We start from the raw sequence: 25401 nt of genomic DNA, 5'->3' as shown, positions 1-25401 counted from the left end.
ATTTGCTAAATGTTATTTTTACCCTCAATGTTCCTTGTAATAATGTTTAATGGTTGATTGTTATTGTTCAATGTTTAATGTTCTATGTACAAAACCCCGGTCTAACCTCCCAGACCAGGGCAACCTTTTCGTTACTTGTAAACCGGAATGATTTGTATTGCATACAGGAATTCCGGTATATAAAAATTAAAAATAAATAAATAAATAAATAAATTGAGTTGGATCTTTGTAGATCATAATACCCAAGTATTTAATCTTTTCCTTTGCCCATTGAAGTGGAAAGTCCGTCCATTTACTTTCTAATTTCCCTGTTAAGTCTGGTCTCTCAGATTTGCTTAAATTTAACTTTAGCCCGGAAAATTTCTCGTACCCAGAGATTATCCCAGAACTCTTGGTAGATACTGTTGTGTTTCGGACGGAGTCATTAATTTATTATCAGCAAACAGCATTATTTTTGATTCTATATTCCCAAATTTGATACCCATTATCTCTTCATCTTGTTTTATTCTTCTAATTAAGGGTTCGAGCAAAAGAATAAATAATAGTGGTGATATCGGGCAGCCCTGTCTAGTGCCATGGAATAGGGGAAATTCTTTAGACAGATTGCCGTTCACCCGCATGTATGCAGCCAGATTGGAATATAGAACTCGTATAGCATCCCATATGTATCCTTGAAATCCAAATGCAGTTAATACAAACTGAAGAAAAGACCATGAGACCCTATCAAAGGCCTTCTCCATGTCGAAACTTGCTATCAATGTATGTAGGATCTTATCAAATTTGCTTTTTTCCATGGCCAGAAACAGTTTCTTGATGATAGTTTGCTTGGCGACCGGCCACGAAACCTTCCTGTTCTTCCAAGATTAGTGTAGGTAACACCATTTTAAATCTGTTTGCTAAAACGTTCGCATATATTTTTATGTCTAAATTTAAAAGTGATATTGGCCGATAGGAGGTTGGACACTCAGGGTCCTTTCCTGGTTTGGGCAGGACCACTATTACTGCCGCTTTTGAAGAATCCGGCATAGTTCCTCTATGAACCATATCATTGAAATACACTAGAAGTGGATTGCATATTAATTCTTCCAGCACTTTATAAAAGAGCGCATGTAGACCATCTGGCCCTGGGGACTTAAATAACTTTAGCCTTTTTATAACTGTTTTTACCTCTTCCGGTGATATTGGCTTGTTTAGAGCTTTTAACCTCTCAGCCTCCACCTTAGGCAGTTTTACCTTGGACATAAATTCATCTCTTATTTCTAAGTCTTCCAGATCCTGTGCATAAGTTCCCGATAGTACTCCCGAAATACATGCCCTATCCCTTTGTTATCCGAGTACCAATTTCCTTGGGAGTCTCGAAGCCCCTTGACCTGGGCCAAGCTTCTTTGTGCTTTGATCAAATTTGCTAGCATTTTACTGGACTTGTTACCATAGCAGTAGAATTTCTGTTTTAATGCGAATATAGAATTTAATGCTCTTTGGTGAAGCAAACCATTCAGACTTTTCTGAACAAGAAGTAACTCATCCTTCCACTGCTGCTGGCCTGGTTCCACATATTTTCTCTTACAATGTGTCAATATTTTGGATAGTTCTAAAATGGAGGCGTTTATTTACTTCCGTTTAAAAGCTATATAATTTATGATTTCCCCATGCATTACAGCTTTGCCTGTTTCCCAGTATAGTGTTGGGGTAGATATATGTTGTGCATTATAATGCGCATAATCATTCCATTTGATCTCTCAAAAAGATCGAAATTCCACATCATTGTTAAGGCTATCAGCATTCGCCAAAATAATGGCTCAGAAATATTTCTTTGCTTACCCAATGTGGAAATCCCAGACAGTGGTCTGATATGACTAATGGACCTATCTTCGCTTCTCTGACTTGAGGAAATAACTCCTCACTTATCAACACATTTTTTTCATGATTTTCGTTCAGTACTACAAGCACTGATTCTTCCCAGCTTGGACTATTGTAACGGCTTATATTTGGGATTGTCTGAATCTGCTATTAGACCTTTACAATTGGTTTTGAATTCTGCAGCCAGACTTCTTACAAGTACTCCTTTAAAACAACATATTTCCCCAATTCTTTATAATCTACACTGGGTACCTGTTAAATATAGAATTCAGTACAAAATTCTTACATTATTACACTCTTTGCTAAATAACATAAATTCCATCTGGTTGTGCTCCACGTTGCGAATTTACAAGCCTCAGAGAGAGCTTAGATCAGCGGGAAAAAACTTACTTGAGGTTCCCTCAATAAAAAAATGCTGTATTAAATGTGATGCGAAATAGAGCTTTTTTGTTCGCTGGCCCCATTTTATGGAACGCCTTACCTGATCCTTTGAGGAAAATCCCCTGTCAAAAGGAGTTTAAAAAGGCTTTGAAAACCCACCTGTTCCAAGAAGCATTCAGGGATATGGAACCCCCTAATTAGGGGTATCCTTAGATATGGTTGCTGATTTAATTCTATATATGACCTTCTGACATCCTAACTTTTATTTTTTCATTGTCTTATTTTTCTTAACTTTTAAGTTTTTTAACCGTAATGGCCATTCTCTTTACTTTTATGTCACCACATTTTCTTTTATTGATCATATTGTACGTTTATATTTAATTTTAACTTGTTGATTATTTTATAATCATTTTTGTAAACCGCTTTGGTCAGTATCCTTACTGGTAAAACGGTATATAAATGTTAAATAAATAAATAAACACATAATCTATGCGAGATTTTGAATCGTGTGCTCTTGCCAGATGGGAAAACTCTCTTTCTGGGTGAGGAATACGCCATATATCTAACAAATTTAGGGTGTTGCATAGAAAATTTACTCCCTTATCCTTATAATTAGCTACATTTTTGGTGCTTGGACTTTTATCTATCTCAGAATCTGCCACAACATTGAACTCGCCTCCCATCAATATAGGAGCCAGTCCCAATTCCTGTAATTTGGAAATCAATTGAGTGAAAAACTCATGTTTATAAGTGTTGGGTGTGTATATCGAGGCTAGTATAATCTCCTTGTCACCTATTTTCCTTTTAGTTAACAAATATCTGTCCTCAGAATCCCATTTTATGATCTCCAGGTGAAATGAAACACTTTTGTCAATTAGTATTCCCGCTTTTTAGACAACCCGGGTGCTGCAAAAACCTGAGTGAACCAGTTGTTCCACATCTTACTATATTATTTTTCCTCCATATGCATCTTTTGCATGAATATTATATTACCATTAATCGTTTGAGCTGCGTCAGTACCTTTGCTCTCTTCACTGGTGTACCTAGACCTGCCACATTCCATGAAACACATTCAATTAAAGAATCTGTTTGTACTGTTTAGATGTATAGTTTAATGGCAGTTATGTACTCATCTGTAGAGGATAAGCATCCCATATTGAGCCCCTCTTCCTCTCTATCTACGTTCCTGGTGTTTAACCGTACCTCCCACTCCCATAGTTCCCACAAAATTTCAAACTCCCCTACTCCTTCTCCCCCCTTCCTATTTGAAAGGAAGGGATCATGCTGATACGATCTGGTGCCACCTTGACTTCCCTGCTTTACTTTACAGTCCAAGTGTATTGTCCGAATTGCTTCATCTTACTGTGACGGTTCCCTGTTGCTCTTTAGACTTCCAAAATTCACGGAACACATATTAAATGTGAGGTCCCAATAATTCAAATAGTTCAGTCTGGTACCAATCCAGGACCCACTCATAGGCCCAATTTGTTCTTGTACCAACTGAGGAAAACTTATAGAAGAAACAGAAGAAGGATACCTTCCAGCGATTAAAAATACATTTTTAAGACTCTGTTTGCTTAGTAAATTCAAAGTATGCCAAGTCTAACTGACCTCGCTCTCTTCTGTGTAGGCCGCCTTAATGCAGGTTGAAGCCTTCATTCTCCAGATCTTAAAGAGGACTCCACAAAATTTGTTGCATCTGCTACCAATTCAAAAATCCATGGTGCGTTTTGGTGCCATAATTTCAGGCGAGCCGGATACAGAAGTGCAAACTTAACTTGCTGAGCATTTAATTTAGAGCAAAGCGGCGTAAACTCTTTCCTTAAAGCCAAGACGGCCACTGAGTAGTCCTGGAATAGAAGAATGCATTGGTCTTCAATTCTTAGTCCTCGCTGCTGATGGTAGTGCTGTAGTATATCCACTTTTTGCGCATAATTCAGCAATTTAAATATCACCGCCCATGGTTTAACTCATCCCATCACCATTCCTTCGAGTCTGTGCGCCCATTCTATTATAATCGGGCCTTTGTTTTCAGAGAAACCAAGGCTTGCCTCTAGGCCTACTTCCAGGAATGATTTTAAGTTTTTCTCCTCTATAGTCTCTGGGATTCTAACTACCCTCAAGTTATTCTGCCGAGAGCGGTTTTCCAAATCATCAATCTTCATCACTTGATCTTCAACAATTTTTTCCCATTTTTGTATTGTCCGTGTGCTGGTATTTGCGTCATCCTCCAAGATTCCAAATCAGCCATCTACCATCTCTATGCGTGAGTTGGATTTGGCAATCGAGTTTTGCACTCCCGTAATTTGTGTCGAAATCTCATCAAACCAGCCGTCAACACCTTCACCACCGTTTCTGTTAGAGTTTCAATATTCACTTCTTTGAGCGGTGTCGCACACAGGTTCTTTGGCGGCAGCCATTTTGGGTTGTAGGAGTCGCGGTATTTCCTTCACTTTTTTCACGGCTCTGGTGCTCATTACCCTTCTGGATCGTGTTATAAATCTGTCCATCCACTGTCAGGCGGGCGATTTCAGTGAGCGTTCGAAGATAGCTAAAGATAAGCCAAAGTTATTGTTGAAAATTGCCGAGGCAGCGCCCGGAACCCGAGCTCAAGCAGCCATCTGGGTTCACTGTACCACGTGACCCCCTTGAGTATCTTTTTATATCCTTTTCCTGATTTATGAAGTTGATCTACTTTTGCTCACAGGTCCTTTGACAATTTCTTTGCTTTCCCCATGCTTCAGTAACCACCAAAGTCAGTGCATCCCTGAATGAAATGCACAAGGGTTTCTCAAGAGCTAAGAAACTCATTGACTATTTATACATAGACACTAATTACAATCAAACAAAGTACAGGTGTGGATACTTATCCTTCATTGCCATCTCAACCTGTGTATGTTATCAGCCCAAACATTCAAGGGTATGTAAACTTTTGAACAGGACCATTTTAATATTTCTGTTATTGATATGGTTTGTTTAATGATTGTGCTATTCTGTGATGCATACTAATTTTAATTTGAAACACATTAAAAATAGACATATTTTGTCTGATCGCTCATGTTTTCTTAAAATGCTACATATTTTACAAATTCTGCCAGCAGCATGTAAATTGATGAGCACAACTGTATGTGTGAGAGAGAGCCTTTGTGCATATGTGTGTTTGAGAAAGAGAGCCTGTGTATGTGAGAGAATAAACACGCGTGTGTGAGAGAGAGCGGGTATACAGACTGCCACCAGCTCTGAAGCCTTACACAAACAGCCTGGCACCTCCTATCCTCTACCACCTCCATCTCCTCCATCCACACACACCCTGCCATTTCTCCTAGCCACACACTCACACACCATGCAAGAGAACATGTAAATATTTTAAGATAAATTGATATACACCTTATAAAACTGAATCCATTTAAAAATGTGCCAAAAATTTTAACTTGTGTGATAAACACCCCGATAAAAAAACTATTTTTAGTATCCGCCGAGTACACCTAATTGCCTGTAAAATAAACCCTAAATTTGCAATTCATAAACCCCTAGTATTAGGAGCCCTAACTATGATGTACTAGATAGTTAATCTATCAAACAGACATAAACAATTGACTTTGATGCTCTGGGAATGGAGTAGAGTTAACACAGAATATCCTCTCTCACTGCTACGCAATTCTTGGCTCCGCTAACGTTTTCAAAATTGTAAATGTCTTTGGCAACAGAGGCACGCTTATTCACCAACCTCACTTCTAAAAACAACAAATAGGAAGGAACTTGCAAAAATTTTTCTACCAGTCTGGTTTAGTGTTGATATAGAAAATCTGATTAAAAGGCAAACCAAACTGGCTAAACCTTAGTCAGCAAAATAGTCAGAATGCAGTCAGTTTGCTCATATATAATATCTTTGGAAAGTCTAATTCATGTTTTAAACAATGTCCCGTGTAAGTGGCAACATTGATATTTATTTATTTATTTATTTATTTATTTATTTATTTATTTATTTGCAGTTTTTCTATGCCGACATTTGTTTAGTAACCTCACATCGGTTTACAATTAACAAACATTGCAGCTGTGCTAAATAAAACGAACATTTGCAACAGTGCTTTACAATAAACGTATTAACCGGGGGGGACAACAGTGGAACAACGAAAGAGAAACGTAAAATAAATAATGGTGCGTTGATATGTTGCTGAACTTATAGGTCTATAAATAAATGGAATGAAGTTTTAGTATAAAGTTGGGAAAGGGAAAAATGATATATATAAAAATGATATATAGCTGCAGAAAAGTATTGTGTGTTGTGCTGAGTTTCCAACATAGAGTTTGATCTGTCAACGGATTTCACCCAGTGTTTTCAGGTCAGTTTCCAGTCTCATGTCTGTTAATGCGGCATTAGAGATCATTTGAAAATACTACGCATTATCTGCAATAAGAAAGTTGTAAACAGCACAAACGATCACAGGCCTGCAGGTTTACATCTGTTTTTTTGTTTTTATTTCTTGAAGGAAATACAGGAAAGTGACATGAAAGGGATCTCAGTAAACCATTTGGAGGTACATCCAAACGGCAGGCGTTTATTAATTCATGCCAAAGACAGTACTCTGAGAGTTTTGGACCTCAGAATGTAAGTCGATCTCTTCAGTAAAATATAAGGGATTTTTGATTGCTGATTCATTCTATCGCAGTGTTTTTCTTAATGCAGCTAACTTGAAAAGCAGTGATGCTGGTTGCTATCTACGGGTACTCGTTTATAAAGGAATGCAGTATTCTTTCGGTGGTACAAAATAACTAGAACTAGTTATTGAACTCTCTTGCTTTCTCCATGCATTGCACCGCCAGCTGCCTGATCCCTTTAAGGAGGCAGGTACGGAACATAGGCCCGGTGTAATTCTTGGACAAAATTGCAAAAAGCCTGCAAGTCAGGTGCTTGCACGGTTTTGAAATAGCAAATCTTTTGCCTGAGTGTAATTTCCCACCCCTTCAGAAAAGTTAAAAAAAAAAAAAAAAATCCCTAAAAGGTTCTGTAGGATGCACTTTGGGACATTTTGCTCGATAGTGCTTAAAATCTGGCCGAAGAGACTGGCTAAGATTTATTTCTGTGGATTTTGTTTCCCTTACCGAAGCTGTAGGAAATACAGTCCTTGTGCAAAAGATGCCCATTTCAGATTTGGACAAGCAAACTGACTTGCAGACTTTTCTTGCACTTTTTTTGGCACTTCAATCTGACTCATGTAGTAGTATAGATGTGGTCACATTTAAACTCTTTCAAACACATCTATATGCTCCCAATATAAAGAAAAAAAACAAAGCTTATAAAGGAGATAAAGCAATTTATCCCATAAGGGGAAACCAGAAAGAGCAGGAATGTTCACTATGGAGAACATTACCACAGTATTTAAGAGAAGAATACAAAAATGTATGCAACAAACCAAGGAGAATGTGGCTAAAGCTAATCTCAAGGATAAATGATGGTTACAGATGGCTTCGTGTGTTAAACTGCGGTTTTCACTTGCTAAGCATTGTCTCTCAAATCTTGATTCTGAGCTTTATCCCACAGGAGTCTCCGTCCTGCTTTCTACCAGTTTCCTTATTTCGGAAATTTGGTTTCATTAACTTGAGTTGGATGCAAATTTTGTTTTTGTTCCATTCTTCTTACTTTTCTTTGCACTTGTGTAGCTCAAAAATGACTTGGAATTTTATGACCCAGATGTGGCACATGGTTAGGAGTATTGTCAAATTTCTAAGCGTTATGATTTTGAAACTAATTTTTTAAATCTCTTGCGTCGTGTTTTTAATTGAAAAAGGAAAGAAAAATCAGCATGGTAACATCTTGAATGCCAAAAATTGGCAGATGTTTACCCAGAGAGCTGACACACTTCCACATGGGTGCAAGCAATATTGTGCTAATTGTGCCACTGTAAAACTTTAATACATAAGCCCTAGTATTTGATCCCCAGATGATTGAGACATTAGCAAGTTAATTATATATGCTAAAACATTACACGGATTACACTGGTTTCTTTTAAAGTAATGTAAACATTCATCCAGCTTCTACTATATTTTTTGCTAATTCCCAATTTTTTATTACCTTAGATTGGCCACCAAGAAATATATAGGAGCCACAAATTACAGAGAGAAGATTCACAGTACCATAACACCATGTGGGACATTTCTTTTCTCTGGAAGCGAGGATGGTATGGCATATGTTTGGAATGCCGAAACAGGTAAGGGGATATGGGGAAAACGTTTGACAGATTTTCTGGATAGAATAGCAAACCAAGCTTTGTCTGTTCCTCTTCTGCTTTGCCACTGATTGTGTGGTTCCTGATCTACATAAATGGCTGATTTATCTGGCGATGTTTTGCCCGCTGCATTTCCCATGCTCTGAAAGAATATATTTCGGCTGGTTCTCAGGGCATTCAGCTCGCTGTTGCAGAAATGTGCTCATGTGCATAATTTTATGCAGACCTCAGAATTTACATAGGCTTCACTTTGCCCAGCTTTGATTGCTTAACATTATTCATAGAAGCACCAGACACCGAAGTTGTTAGGCTGATTTCTTGTTCCTTAGATGACTGTATAGGTGTTTCTGAAGAAAATGTGCCGAGTTCCACTGTAACGAGGGGGCTCCATATAGATTGTGTATTGATATTTACACTAAAACATGTGACCAGCTTCATAAGGAATGTCGTGCATGTGAGACTGTTTTATTTCAAAGCCGTAACACAGTTCTAGTAAGGTGCATGTACAGCTGCCCCTGTTTAAAGCCCCTGCTCCTTTAAGACAAAACAAGATCCCAACAAAAAAAGCAAACCATGAAGGATGGCTAAAATGTTGCTGCTTAATGATGAGAGAGATAGGCCACAGGTTAGTTAAGACATCTGAAGTTCTCTAAAAGTTTTTTTTTTTGCTTAGGAGTCAGACCTTAACCCTGCCCGCCTGCTTACACAGCTGAGATGGGCCACTAATGTTTTTCGGCCTTAATAGTCACTGTCGTGTGCTTCAGAAAGGAGCGTCTCTTGTTTTTTGATTTCCCCTTCACTATAAACAGGTAGGAAATGTTCCTCTTTGGTTACACTAGAGGGCAGTAGTGGCCCAGGAATATGACTGCTAAAGCCAGCAAACTGAACTCTCTTTAAATCGCATTCTAAATTGCCAAACTTCACAAAAAAGAATGAAAGTGTTGATATGATTAGCTTTATTGATGGTTTATTCTCATCAGCTTTTTTTTTTTTCATGTATTGCTTTTTAATTGTTGCACAGAAAATGAAATACTTTGGTAAATGTGATGAAGACCTGTGACGACTTGGGACGTCCCTCCCCTAGCTCCCATCATAAAAATGCCAGGGAGCAGGATTGGGGCAGGGCTAGAATGGGCTGTAGCCCAAATGGAAAGGAGGTGCCTGCCTGGCCAAAATAAATACATAAAGATGCGTCTTTTTTTTTGTTCCTCATTGTTTGTTTTTAGGTGCTTTTGTTTTCATTTATATGTGTCTGAATACGTTTTTTTTTTCTTGCACAGGAGACCAGGTAGCAAAGTATCCTGATCTTTCCTACACATCGCCCCTCCGAGACGTTGCCTTTCACCCTCATGAACATATGGTGGCGTTTTGTGCCTTTGGAGAAAGCCAACCAATAATTGTCTATATTTATGACCACAAAGGTGAGCACCTCCACCCGGAAAACACTTAGAATTCACCGGAGACGTTTTAAAACTTTTTAAAGGTTCATTTTATAAAATATTGGAAGCATTTTAAATACATTTTTAAAATTTGAGACAGTATAAGCCAGTTCACGCTCGCTTTCCCAGAAAGACCATATTTAATTAAGATTTCCGTTAAATACAATTAATACTTAAAGGTATACCTGGCCTGATGGATAATGTGGCAGCTCTTTCATTAATCTATATTAAATGAAACTGTCTTTGGCATGGGCTCTGTGACTGCATCCAGAGCAGTTTTGATATCCGTCCTAAAACTGCTCTGCAAATTGCAGCTTGGTAGCTGTCTGCTGCAAAACGTGAGATGAAAACCTTGGTCTAGAATAGGGCTCATTTGTCCCTACGTGCTTTATTTATTTTTTTAACATTGAATCGCTATATCTTATACACTAGTAGGTTGTGATCATTCCAGGGACAATTTCGTGTAGTCTTGCAGTAAAATTGAATGCAATGACTTTAAGTAGCGTTCTAGCATTCATGCTAAATTGTTTGCTCGTGCAGGCAAAAAATTCTCTGGCATGAATTTTGTGCATAAGCCTTTAAGTTTTTATTCTTCTCTATCTTTTACCCCTGGGAAAGGGAAAAGGCAGCCTCATTTATAGTATCAGGTTGTACATATGGGTCCCTTGATATTGTGTTTATGGAGCAGGTTAACAAAGCCTAATTCAGCGGAAAACTGGTTGCGAAGGATATTTGCCTGGATAACTTTAACATTAACCAACTATATTCGAAATATAGATAATTACAAAGACAACTAGGCTCCATCCCCCGCCTCTCCCGCCCCCTTCCAAATTGGTAGAAAATGTTGTGCATAGCATCTGATGCCCCCCTCACCCCCAAGCCCTTCAAATGAAATACAATAATTTAAGGGCCATAGTGGCTCGAGGAACTACCCTGCCCCCTCCTTTCCTGATTTAGAAAATACTTTGCAGGGTTCAGGACCCTTCCTAACCTCAACAAGACGCTCCCCCAGTCCCCAAGGCCACCAGGAGCATTCATACTGCTCCTGGCTGCATTCAGAGTTGCTGTGACAGCAACGCTGGGATCGTATGCTCCCAGATCTGCTGTCATATTATTATGCTGGGTGACGCTGGCAATGGTACAAATGTACCAAGCTCCCGGCAGCCTTGGGGGTTTTGCGGGGTTCTGGATGGGGTCGGGGGGTGGGATTAAAGATTAAAAATGGGTCAAGCTTAGGAGGGGGTCTGGCGCTCATGTGTTATTTTCCAAATTAGGGCTGGGTGGAGAGGCTCCTCAGGCTACTGTGTCTGGCGTAGCATTTCAATGCTTTTGGGGTTGGGTGGGGGGTCCGTGAGGAGCTATGACAGACAGTTTTGCTGATTTATGTGGGTTGGGAGGAGGGGGAAATCAGGCCTGCTGGCCTTGAAGCCAGCTAAGGTTCAAAATACCAGGTAACTTTAGGGCTGCTCTGAGGATAACACTGAACATCGATGTTGTGCAGCGGAGTCTTCTGGCTAACCTCGCTCCACGCTGGAACGCCCCCATACTGCCCTGACTTGTTGTTAGCCAGCTATTGACTTAGCTGGATAAATCAGGAGCAGCTAAGCATGTGGGAATCCATGGGTTTGTTGAAAATTGGCCCTCGGTATGCAAGTGACAGCGCACGCATTCAACAGTGCGCACGCTTTTACCCCCTTTTTTATGTGGGGGCGTTTCCGGGCCGCAGTTAACCACGTGCCTTGTTTTGGCAGGGAAAAGTGTTTGCAGAAAAAGGAGGTGCAGATGTCCTTTTTTCTTGGGGCGTTTACAAAGGGGAAATATGCACATACTTTGTCTTCGAGAATTGGTGCAGATTTGGCCAGAAGAAGCACCCGCAGACGTCGCACCTACCTGCACTGCTTTTGAAAATTGCCCCCTAAATTTCTTTAGACTCAGTTTGTTTGTCATAAACACAGAAAATTAGCTAATCCTTATGAATCTGGCCATTATGCATAACCATCCCATCTCCTTAGCATAATAAGAAACCATGAAAGGAAATGGTGTGTGTTAAAGAAATTATCTGTTGCAGATCCATTGACGTCTGCCATTGTGTTTTGGGTTTGGATTTACAATAAGAGTATTTATAATGGTGTGTAGAGTTAAAATTCTTGACCAACCAAATACACGGCTTTGGTGCTCAAAGTTGTATAACTTGGCATGAGATTACAACTAAAGCCGCACACTGTTCCATGATTGCTGATAGCACAGTTTGATTGAATGTAAGAAAATTTGTGCGGGAAATTGGTGGCTTCATTCTGGAGAACTGGCATTGGTTCACTTGATTATTGTTACCAAACTTTACTTAAGAAGAAGTTGTAAAATCAAATGTTGAGGGCATTGTGGGTGAAAAGTATGATAGTTCTGTAAGCCAGCTTGATCCGATGATTGATTGAATTTTCAGCCTTGTCTACGTCAAACCTTTATGGCCATACAAAGTTATCAAGGGCTTTTTTTTTTTTTTGGAACGTTTTAACATTTGTGACCTTTTACTCTAGTAACCATGCTAAAGAAGTGCAAGGATGTTAAATATGTGCCAAGAGAAAAAAAAGATATTTTTTTTGCCATTTTAACAGATTCTGAAACTAGATATATTTCAGGTCTCAGTTGTCAAGCAGCTTTTTAAGTTGTTGAGGTCAGGAGAGGAGTGCTGACTGGATAACACTTCTTTTATGCAAATGTCATATACTGGTGACTCAACCAGTATAAAAAGCAAAAGCAGAAATCTTTGTAATTTGCATGCTGAATAGACAGATGCAATGTAGTGTTCACGTGAGTACAGAGCTGTGAAACCTGGAGCTGCAGGATATACTCTGTGATGTTGAGCAAGCAATTTAACCATCCTGTCCTCAAACTGTAATTGTAAGCCTCCAGCCTCTTGCACAGAGTGCCACAGGTATGACTACCTACCAGCTGGTGACAGGTTGTACATGTGCATTTGGGGCAAAGAGCTCCTGTCCCTCAGAGAACGAGTCTGATCTCTGGAGGCTAGAGTGGCAGATCTGGAGGAGCTCAGGGATGCAAAGAGGTTTACAGAGGAGACCTTTAGGGACATTTTAGAGCAGTCCCATCTTCTTTATTTATTTATTTATTTATTTTTAATTTTTATATACCGATGTTCCTGTAAAGTATACATATCACACTGGTTTACAAGAAAGAAACTGTCGCCTCGATGGCGTTTTACATTTAAACATTTAACAATTTACAAATTAACAATTAAACAGTAACCTTTAACAGTTAACAATTTACAGCGGCATGAAGAGGATCTTAGTGGAACTTAAAGTGTACATTCATGAATTATAATACTAATACTGACAAAATCTTAAGGGGCTTATGTACAGAAAGGCTGGGGGACAACGACTATGCTGATAATGTCATTCGTCCTGTTCTTAGCTCTCCGGGAATGCTTGGGTGAAGAACCAAGTCTTAAGTTTTTTTTTGAAAGTACTATGGCAAGGTTCAAGTCGCAGGTCTGGCGGTATCGCGTTCCAGAGTGTAGGGCCTGCTGTCGATAGTGCACGTTTTCTCAGCGAGGTTTTTGCCGGCTGGGAGATGAGCATGTTCTTGTATGCACTTCTAGTTGGTTTCTTGGAAGTGTGTAGTTCCAGTGGAAAAGTTAAGTTGAGAGGAGCGATGTTGTGTAGGGCCTTGTGTATCATCATAATAGTTTTAAAGTGAATCCTGAATTTAATCGGGAGCCAATGGAGATGTTGGAGGATTGGGGTGATGTGATCCCTTTTTTTGGCGTTTGTAAGTATTCTGGCCGTGGCATTCAGGACCATCTGAAGTGGTTTGATAGTGCAAGCGGGAAGTCCCAGAAGGAGAGAATTGCAGTAGTCCAGTTTCGGGAGTATGATTGATTGTAGAACCATGCGGAAGTCTTTGTAGTGTAGAAGAGGCTTTAGTTTCTTCAATACTTGAAGTTTAAAGAAACATTCTTTTGTGGTGTTATTTACGAACTTGTTGAGGCTGAGTCTGTCGTCCAGGAGTACACCCAGGTCTCTTACTTGAGACGTAGTTGGGTTCATGGTGGTGTCATGCCTTTGGCTGGTAGAAGGAGAGGTGGGCCAGACATAATTTTCAGGAGCGATAAGGAGGATTTCAGTTTTGTTTGTGTTTAAAACCAAGTTGAAGCTCGCGAGTAGGTTGTTAATTGCTGAGAGGCAATTATTCCAAAATGACATGGTTTTGTGTAGAGATTCCGCTATAGGGATGAGAATTTGTATGTCATCCGCGTATAGGAAGTGAATAAGCTTAAGGTTGGTTAGTAAATGACAGAGCGGGAGAAGATAAATATTGAAAAGAGTGGGTGAAAGGGATGATCCTTGGGGTACCCCCATCTTGGATTCAATGGGGTGGGATTCTTTACTGTTTATCTTGACCTTATAATATCTGTTCTCGAGAAATGATTTGAACCAGTTGAATGCTGCTCCTGTGATGCCAATGTTGGTGAGACACTGAAGGAGGCACGTGTGGTTCACAGTGTCGAACGCTGAGGAGAGATCCAGAAGTGCAAGGAGGCAAGGTTGACCTTTTTCCAGGTTAAAGATAATGGTGTCTGCTAGTGTGGCTAATAGCGATTCGGTGTTTCTTGTCTTACGGAAGCCAAATTGGTTTGTGGTGAGGAGGTTATTTTCATCAAGGAATTCTGAAAGTTGTCTGTTTACAACTTTCTCCATAACTTTCTGGCAATCCCTGTGTAGTCTTGGAGGGGAAGGTCATTCGGAAGGAGAGCATCACCTTGGTGGTGCAAGAAGCAATCTTGTAGCTAGGACCTGCCCTCTATTTGATACACATCCTCTCACACTGAGGATGTGTGTCCAAGGAGCACATGCCTGGAATGAAAGGGTTAGGATGGCCATTGTAGTTGGTGATTTGATCACTAGAAATGTTTATAGCTGGGTGACTGGTGGAGGTGAGGATTACTTGGTAACTTGCCTGCTGGGTGCAAAGATGGTGGACCTTATGCATCAGCTAGATAGGATTTTAGATAGTGCTGGGGAGGATCTGGCTGTCTTGGTACATGTGGGTACCAGTGAAATAGGAAAGTGCAAGAAGGAGGTTCTGGAACATCCAAGGTAGTATTCTCAGAAATGCTCCCTGTTCCACATGCAGGATCCCAGAGGCAGGCAGAGCTCCAGAGTCTCAAAGCGTTGATGAGATGATGGTGCAGAGAAGAGAGTTTTAGGTTTCTCCAGAAATGTTCAACATTTTGGGGAAAGGAGGACCTTTTCTGAAAGGATGGGCTCCACCTTAACCAATGTGGAATCAGGCTGCTGCCATTAACCTTTAAAAAGGCAACAGAGCAGCTTTTAAACTAGATGATGGGGGAAAGGCAACAACTGCTCAGAAGTGCATGGTTCGTAATTGTTTATTTTGGAAGGATACTAACATTGCAGGGAAGTTAGGGCATGCCATAGAGAGGTTGCAATAAATGCTAAAGTAGCCCAGGTGCCTTTTAAGTAAAGAGCAGAAAGTTCCAAATTACTTCTGAATAAAGAGGCACATGAGACTTGGTGGAAGGAGGATAATCAGTGGGCAATGTTCCTTCTAATTTTATTTTGTGCAACTTTTTATAAGCTGAATTCAGATGTGTGCGCCATAAGCCAGTAAAATGAAAAGAATATTGAGATTTCTTGTACATTCTATGCTTTGCCATGTATGCGGGATTCATGGCTTGTGTGTGCACACAGCTTAGAGGGAACAGAGCCAATGGGACAATGTGATACCCAGGCACAAATTATTTCGAAATGAAAGAATGGATCAAATTGGTGGGGAGTGGTGCTACATGTTAAAGAGGGCATAGAATCAAACAGGATGAGGGAGAGCACAGGGGGGACTTTGTGCTCTCTTCTAGTAATGCTGGCATTGTACAACTGAGCTTACTGCTTGTTTTGGTGTGAGCCGGTGCAGGACCATGAAATTTATCACTCCCCTTCCTCCCCCTCTCGGCCAGCTGTGACACTATCACCTCACGTCTTCCATCTATTTAATCCAGGACCCTGTATTGCATATCCAAAGCCACGTGCACCAAAGGGGCATGCCCCTAGACTCTAATGGGGAGGAAAAGGAATGGTAAAGCAGTAACATTTCCCCCAGATGTGTTAGCAACCCGAAGGCCAATGAATGAGCATGCATGTCTTACGTTTAGCCCAATAGCTTAGTGAGGACTTGAGATATGAGAGCCCTTCTTTTGGGATCTGTTTTAAGTCGAGGCAGTAACCCACCTCCATCTCTACCACAAGGTCAGTCTTCAGTTCCTGGAGTTTCAATTTCAGATACTTTCATTCCTGCTATGATGGGACCTAACACCTAATACACATGTTGTTGAGGTTTCTGATATGGGGAACTCTTTAGGGATAGCCCTTGAAATTGAGATTTTTCCATCTAGACCTTCACTGATCCCTTTGCCATCGATGGTTGCCCCTTCTGTGGGAATTATAGGGGAGTTTGAAGAACCTGTGGATGTCACTCAGTTGGTTGTTTGGAGGTTGGTTGCAAAGTTAGATAAAAATCTCTCCCAGTCTGTCTCACAACTTGGTAATTTTTCAGTGGAGACTAGATCTAAGATGAAGGAATATAAGATTAAGCTTCAAGGTCTTGTAGGCTCTGTTGTTTGCATTATTACCCCAGTTGGCAACTCTTCAGGCTACATCTGCAACTTATATTAAGGACAGTTTTTATATAACTATAATCAATTAGAATTATTGGAGTACAATCAGGGAGCTAGAAATTTGATTAATTTTCCTGAAACTAGATTAACATCCACTCAAGAGTTGTTCAAGAAGTATATCTGTGAGATTTTGCTTATTCCTGAAGAGAAGGTTTATGTATTTATTTATTTACAATCTTTTCTATACCGTCGTTTAGTTAAGTACCATCACAACGGTTTACAGGGAGGCACAAATATTTAAGTTCCTGTCCTATCTAGGATTTACTATTTATCTAAGAAGAAAATATTACATGAGAAAGATAGATAGCTTGGTTTTGGATATCCCTGGGGTTTCTACATTTCTTGAGGCTCTTATAGATGGTATACCATCTAGGGCAACCTGAATTATAACCTTTTTTTTAGCAAGATAAAGACCTGGGTTTTAAGAAATATTTTTCCTATACAAATTTTTCCTTTTGTGGTTAAAAAAAAAAAAAAATCCAGATCTTTCTTGATCTTTCCCGGGTGACTTAGGCCCGGAGAAAACAATTTATTTCCTTAAGGCAAAAAGTGTTAGATATTGGGACTACTTTTTTTCTTAAATATTCATGCAAATGCCTAGTTCCTTATCAAAATACCAAGTTTGTATTTTTTGATCCTTACCATCTAGATTGTTGTCTTTTAAAGAAGACTGGGGAAAATTAGGATATGGTGTTTGTAGCTTAACTTGAGGTATGAGTGGGTTTTAATTGCCCCTAAAACTCTCTGGAAGTGTTTTCCTTAAATTCATTTTTTTTCGTGTGTAAATTTGTATAATCTCCCCTTGTGGTTTGGGTTATGATATACTCATTGTTTCTTTTCTTTTTTTTATAAGTTTATATGAATGTGTTGGTGGTATTCATATATCCTGAATTATTTCATTTGATTTAAATTATTTAATTAATACAGATTACATTATATATATATGTGTGTGTTATATATATATATATATATATATATATATATATATATATATATATATATATAAAGAATCAAGCAAGATAAAAGATCTGAGGAAAACAAAATGCACTGAAGAATCTTTATGGATAGAAATTCCATGTGAGAAGGGGTATTGAAAAGCAGTGAGGTGTATTATTTTATTTATTTGATTCATTTATATTACACTTTCCTACGGGCTGATACAGAAAAACCCACAGGAAAGCCGGCGAGCGCCCAGGCCACTCTCCTGGGCATGCGATTCAGAAAGAAAAAATAAGCAAATGAGGGCCCGCAGTAAAAGGAGGCGCTAGGGACACTAGTGTGTCCCTAGCGCCTCCTTTTTGACAGAAGCGGCGGTTGTTAGCGGGTTTGACAGCTGATGCTCAATTTTACCGGCGTCGGTTCTCGAACCCACTGACAGCCATGGGTTCGGAAAACAGACGCTGGCAAAATTGAGCATCCGTCTTCCAACCCGAGGGCCGCAGGCAGATTTAAAAATTTATTTTTTTAATTTTTGGGGCCTCCAACTTAATATCGCTATGATATTTAGTCGGAGGGTGTACAGAAAAGCAGTTTTTTCTGCTTTTCTCTACACTTTCCCAGAGCCGGCCGAAATTAACACCTGCCTTTGTCAGGCGTTAATTTCTGAAAATAAAATGTGCGGCTTGGCAGCACATTTTACTTTCTGTATCACGCGAGAATAACTAATAGCGCCCGCAACATGCATTTGCATGTTGTGGGCGCTATTAGTTTCGGGGGGGGGGGGTTTGGCCATACATTTTCCACGTGCTATTAACCCTTACTGTATAAGAGATAAAAATAGCATGTGGAAACCGCGCGTCCATCCAGGGGCCTGAGCGCACTTTACTGCATTGGCCCACTAGTGTGTAGCCAGATGGACTCAGGACCAATGGGTTATGTGCTCCCCTGCTTGCAGATGGAGACAGAGTCAGGTTTCAAAGCTGATGTCATCCTAGGTATACCCCTGCAGTGACCTCAGCCATTCAGTATCTCTCCGTCTCCTAGTAGATGTGGACGAGCTATCCCCACACCAGCAGTGGTGTTTAGCGGAATTGTAGCAACAGTTTGAAGACATTTAAATTTACCTAAGGGTCCCTCCCCCCATTTGAGAATTCCTGAAGTGATGTCCCATTCCAGGTCAATCAACTCCTGGATGGCTTCTGAAATCGGGAAATAGCAAGAGGCTTCCCATAGAGACACCAGGAAGGAACCAAATGCCACTAAGTCTCTGGAGATAGACCCTCTTATGGAATGGGCGGAGTTAAATCTACAAGAGATCTCAGCTTCCCACATCGTGGGAAAAGACCACGTCAGAGTAGACTTTCTCAACAGGGAGAGTCTGGATCCAAGAGAATGGGCATTGTCGACCTGAGCCTTCCAGCTCCTAGTTAGGAAAACAGACACTCAGTACTAGCATCTGTTTTATCCCATTGCTTCAGAACTTCATAAGCAGGCTGAAGTCACTTGAGAGAGGACACCTTACATACTTACATGAGGGAATGACCATCAGAAAAATTAAAGTAAACCATTTCATAATTTAAGGGAAAAAAGCAAAATGAATTCGTGACAGTTTTATCGCTGTAACACGCTGAAGTCGCAAAATAAGGAAGGCTTTATTTAAACGGGAACCACATAAAGCAGTATTGTTTTGGGTTTTAGTTGAGCCCTGCACACGTGGGTTGACTTAATGTCAGCTCCAGGGCTGGCATTAAATTTGCTGCATTACAAAGGGGGGTTAGCTGAGCAGTGATTTTCTGCATTAGGGGTTATAGCTAATAGCCTCATCTACATGGTATTTACATGCGATGAGTGCTATTGGCTACATTTGAGTCTGGATGTGTGTTGTGGACATGCTAATCCCTTTATTGCATTGGGTGTTAGCACACAGTAAAAACGAGCGATTGGGCGTGCGTTTTGGATACGCAAGGCTAAGTTAAGCGTACTTTATTGCATCCGCCCATAGGTGTGGTATGTCTATGCCTCTATCTCTGTCTGGGTGTTGGGTTTTGACTCTCTGTTGGTGTCTGTGTCTAGGTATCTTTGTCTCACTGTCTCTGTCTGGGTGTGAGGTAACTGTCTGGGTGTCTTTCGCTCTCTGTCGGCCTGGGTGTGTGGTGTCTGTGTGTGTCTGTGTATGAGGCATCTATCTGTCTCTGTGAGGGGTGTCTGCCTGTATCTGCTTATGTATATTGTGTTCAATGCAAAAGGAACATCATACATCTATCGTTTACCTGTGTGAATTAATCCTGTCCTTTCTCTTCCTTCTCAGCCAAGTTCTTATCACCCTGTTATATGTAACTGCCTTTTCAGCACCATTGTTATAGTTATGTTTACTTTGCACCCCTGTTTTATGTGAACCAGCATGATGTGACTGCTGTCTCGAATGCCGGTATATAAAAATTTGAAATAAATAAATAAAATAAATAAATACTTAATAGCTGTTTTTTAGATTGTGATACCTCATAACATACAGAGCCTCTCTATACTTATCAGAGGGTGCTCTCTTATGAAACAAGTCACATTTCAAGCGTTAACCACAATATATGAAGTTGGTTTTACGCTATGGAGACTTATTTTGTTATAATCATAGGTATCAACAATCATGTGATTTTTACGAGTACTTAGCAATTTTTTTCAAATTTTAGTAAAAAATAAGATGGATGTAAACAGATTACTTATCGTTGTACGCTTAGCGTGCAGTGGTGACAGCTTTTCTAAAACACCGGTAAGAACCCGACACGTCCGTGTTTCGTGGACTTCTTCAGGGGTTTAATTTTTACCGATCTGCTTTTTTAAGCTGTGATCACGCAGAAAGCGTTTATGTGATGGGACAGGCTTTCAATAATACACCGCGGTAAAAATTAAACCCCTGAAGAAGTCCACGAAACATGGACATGTCGGGTTCTTACCGGTGTTTTAGAAAAGCTGTCACCACTGCACGCTAAGCGTACAACGATAAGTAATCTGTTTACATCCATCTTATTTTTTACTAAAAATTTGAAAAAAATTGCTAAGTACTCGTAAAAATCACATGATTGTTGATACCTATGATTATAACAAAATAAGTCTCCATAGCGTAAAACCAACTTCATATATTGTGGTTAACGCTTGAAATGTGACTTGTTTCATAAGAGAGCACCCTCTGATAAGTATAGAGAGGCTCTGTATGTTATGAGGTATCACAATCTAAAAAACAGCTATTAAGTATGATGTTCCTTTTGCATTGAATATTATTATATACATCATAAATCACACAGTTGACTGCTTGCTCTATGTATATTGTGTGTCAGGAACTTGAAAGGAAACAAAATTTGGGCTTTGAGCCACTGATTGGCACTGTGGCTGCCTGGTGAATACACTTCATGTATGTATGTGTGTGTGAGTATATCTATGTATCTATACACACACACACACACACACACACACACCATTTGCATGAAGGGGGACTATGGCTCATAAAATGTATTCACAGACCAATATAATAAAATGTGGTTTAAAACCCAAGCTAATCTTTATCATGAATTTTTGATTACTCACATGCTTAAAAAAGTGATTACAGGGGATGCAGCAAGCAAATGACATGCAAATGAAGCAGTTAAAAAAAAAACACATTAAACTGAAAACCCACATTAAAAATGTGAGTAAAATTGGAAATCTGTGCTAAAACGTGAGTAATGCAAAAAAGTGCTTTAGACACAGGAGTAAAGTAAGGCAAGCGCTGAAAATGATTGGAAAATGTGACCAGCTTTAGGTACCTACTCCAGAGAGCTTGTGCTTCTGTTTTATTTGCCAAAATGGTTTTGCTTGGAAGATTGTGGCCAAGTCGGGATGCAAATCTCCAAAGTGCATTCTGTTCAGCTGTAGGTGCCTTCCCCAGAGATCTTACATGCGAGTTCTGCCCGCATGTAAGATCTGCTCCGCAGTACTAATCTCACATACAAGGCATGACAAGCTGTCTGGGGTGGGCACCTATACTTGGCTATACCTTCCAATCAATAAGGGACAATGTAGCAGATTCCTGCACCTGCTGAGGAAGAACTGACAGACTGATCATGCTGAAGATGGTATTTAGAACCGATATAGATGGCATGCTGAAAGTAATGGGTATGATTGATTTGCATCCATGTTGCTCTTGCTCCCTTCCCCTCCAACATATACTGTAGCGAAGCATTTAAGTTAAATCAGAGCATAAGGTCTCTGGGGAAGGTACCTACAGTCACAGGTTTTCTTTTTCCTGAAACCCTGGACTGTCTTCATGACCGTCCTTGAGATCACAGTGAAAACTCTGGGCTGCATTAGCCTGTCTGCTGATATCTGTTGTTCTAGTGCTGTGCCCAGTGTGGTAGAAGCAGCTAGATACTTCACACAGCATTAGAATAACATGGCCACCACAAATGTGAGTTTAGACCCAGGAGTTAAATTTTCAGTGTTTAGAAAATGAACACTAAGCAATCTGCCCTTTAATGAGTCACCCTGCATTGCTGAAGAATAACTAATACCTTCATTAACACAGGATTTACATACAACTGTGCTAATGTGATCACAGGCTTTAACCCACACGTTAGTGCTAACTTAACATGGGTATTTAAAAGGGTTGAAACCTGCACTATTTATTTATTTAATTCTTTTATATACCGACCTTCATGACATGAATCATATCAGATCGGTTTACAATGAACCAAGGGTTAACATACATTTTCAACTGTTTAACAATAGGGCTTTAACAGGAGTCAGAAAGTTACATTTAACAAGGTGTATCAAAAACTTGGACGCAGGAAGGAAGAGGAAGGGAGAGAATAATCATTTGTATAAATAAATAACCATTTTGTGTAGAATAAAGCAGGGTTAGGTACATGTCTAGCAAGGAAGTAAAATAAAAAGGTTTTTAAAGTCGGACCTGTTATTTTACTTCCTCGCTAGACATGTACCTAACTTCCTCGCTAGACATGTACCGATCTGATATTACTCATGTCATGAAGGTCGGTATATAAAAGAATTAAACAAATAAATAACTAATAACACACTAAGATCAGGGTGCCTTATTACACACTGTGGTTACTTGCACCTTCCATATTACTAATCATGTGTCGTTATTTAGAAGGACATTATTGTTTTTGTTAAGACAGTTTCTCTTGCAGCATAAAATGAGTGACTATATATTTAAACCTCATTACATAAGATCGTATATATATAAGAACGTGTGTATAACATTTATAGCTCTCTGCTTCAACGGCAGGGGAGAAAGTTTGCTACTTCACTTTCAATGCATATCTAGCATAACTCTCTGCTTCAATGGCAGGGGGAATGAAGAAAAGTGGATCTATATACAGACAACAACCAACAAGAACTGAATTTCATAGTCTGGGTAAACAAATAAGAATGGGTGTTTGCTTATTGCAGCGGTTACTACCCTTAACTAATTAGGCTAGATATTTCACTTAGATGCAGTTGCAACACTGCTCTCTACATTAATGGTGGGGTGGAAGGGAAATAGAATCAAAAGGTTACTAAGGGCAAAGAGTAACAGATAAGTATGAGAAAAAAAAAGTGCGAAACTTGCTGGGCAGACTGGATGGGCCATTTGGTCTTCTTCTGCTGTCATTTCTATGTTTCTATGTAAGATATGCCATACTGGGTCAGACCAAGGGTCCATCAAGCCCAGTATCCTGTGTCAAACAGTGGCCAACCAAGTCACAAGTACCTGGCAAGTACCCAAACATTAAATGAATAGATCCCAAGCTACTAATCCTTATTGATTAATAGCAGTTTATGAACTTCTGCTCTAGGAACTTATCCAAACCTTTTTTAAACCCAGTTACAAACTGCCATAACCACGTCCTCTGGCAATGAATTCCAGAGCTTAATTATGTGTTGAGTGAAAAAGAATTTTCTCCGATTTGTTTAAATGAGCCACTTGCTAACTTCATGAATGCTCCCTAGTCCTTGTATTATCCGAAAGAGTAAATAACTAATTTACATTTACCTGTTGTAGACCTCTCATGATTTGGTAGATCTCTATCATATCCCCCTCAGCCGAATCTTCTCTAAGGTGAACAGCCCTAACTTCTTTAGCCTTTCCTCATAGGGCAGCCGTTCCATGCCCCTTATCATTTTTGGTCACTCTTCTCTGCACTTTCTCTAGTGCAGCTATATCCTTTTGGAGATGCGGTGGCCAGAACTGCCCACAGTATTCAAGGTACAGTCTCACCATGGAGCGATACAGAAACATTGACATCCACCATTTTATTCGCCATTCCCTTCCTAATAATTCCTGACATTGTTTGCTTTTTTGACAACCTCAGCATACTAAGCCTATGATTCTGAGGTACTTCATAAGTACAGTAGTCATCAACTCTTGTGTCTTTGGCAGATCCCACTCTGGCAGGGGTAGGGAGAGTTACTGAATGACAGAGAGTGGCTTATGATTAGTATGCATTTATGTCATGCATGTAAAGATGAATATGCATGCTGTAATACTACTAAATTAATAGAGATAAGTGAAAATTGAGAGTCCCATATTATTGTGTTAAGCTGAAAGGTTAGTCTTGCATGTGGAAGGTTGAAGACCAGTGCCTCAGGTAACATAAGCTTGAAATGTCCGTGAATATTTATAGGAGAATGCCTTCTGAATGGCACAATGCAACATTACATAAGGAATGTATGGCAATAAAGCACATACTGACTCATCACTTCATAATGTGTAGCTCTTTATTTTTCATGACTCTCACTGTAAAGTTCACAGTAAGTCTTTGTTTCTTAAGGTGCTTAGGGCTGTGTTCAGCACTGCTATATACACCTCCTGCTTATTATCTAAGCAGCAATGGAACAGGTACAGAAGAAAGCCTCACTGTTAAAGAAGTTGGACATACAGTTTGTTATGCTTTTCTATTTGTCATTTAAAAAGCTACAGAAATCTGTTTTTTTTTAATTACCAGCCCTTTGGGTTGTCTGTGGCTCCTCATTCTCTTTGACTAGTGGGGCTTGGGAAACCTTGTTAGGCCCCCACTGCTTTGGCCGCAAGCTCTGTTTGCTGCTTTTTGGCTGGCAGGGCTCGTGGAATTCTGCCAACCCTGCTGTTTCATTCGCTGGCTCCTGCTGTTCTCAGATATTACACCAACTATAGGAATCTAATATGATTTATCAATATTTACTATGTGCTTTAAATATATGCAAAGCTCAATAGATGCATAATTTTTAAGTATATTACATACTCTCATATACATATAACAAACAATATATTTTTTATTCAGCTTATTCAAACAATCTATCAAATAGAATAATTTCAATACAATAATATCATATGTTACAGAGAAATATATTTTTTCACAATACCGTTCATGGACAAAAACACATGATTTCCAAAGTGGGCATATCACATGGAATAATTTCAATACAATGTGTCTTGTATATCAGATAAATATCTGTTCAAAATATTATACAAAGAATAAACACATTATTTCCAAACTGGACATGTCAAAACCACCTTAATCCCTAATCCCTTCAACCCCCATAATCACACACACATTCATACCAACCACACCACATTCAATTAAAATTCACCTCCATGTAAAATTGTAGACAAAATACAACGCTCGCGGTGTCCTTAATAAATTCTTCCAGACGGTACAGCTCTTCTCTTTTCAATAAATTCATCCCTTTCTTCCAAATGACAACCTCTTCCCAACCTTTTCCGAACAAGGTGCCTTGTTTCACCCGTGAGAGCTTCCTCAGGTTGTATTTCTCAACCCACTCTCGATCTTCAAGAGGACAAACCCCTAATTCCACACGCGAACTCCTAAAATGTATA

At 39.6% G+C, this 25401-nt stretch overlaps 1 protein-coding gene across 1 annotated transcript in view; it reads left to right on the top strand.

Annotated features, from left to right (window-relative positions):
• The window catches only part of AHI1 (Abelson helper integration site 1), a 559431-nt gene that overhangs the window by 125738 nt on the left and 408292 nt on the right, over nt 1-25401 (top strand). Inside the window, 3 exon segments of the mRNA XM_029596614.1 lie at nt 6732-6850; nt 8320-8450; nt 9749-9889. Of these exon segments, the coding sequence (XP_029452474.1) occupies nt 6732-6850; nt 8320-8450; nt 9749-9889 (391 nt within the window).

This window comes from Rhinatrema bivittatum, chromosome 3 (genome assembly GCF_901001135.1).
Source record: "Rhinatrema bivittatum chromosome 3, aRhiBiv1.1, whole genome shotgun sequence".
In the NCBI taxonomy this organism is placed as follows: Eukaryota; Metazoa; Chordata; class Amphibia; order Gymnophiona; family Rhinatrematidae; genus Rhinatrema; species Rhinatrema bivittatum.
Note: the sequence above shows the minus strand (reverse complement) of the source record. Positions and strands in the feature narration are given on the sequence as shown.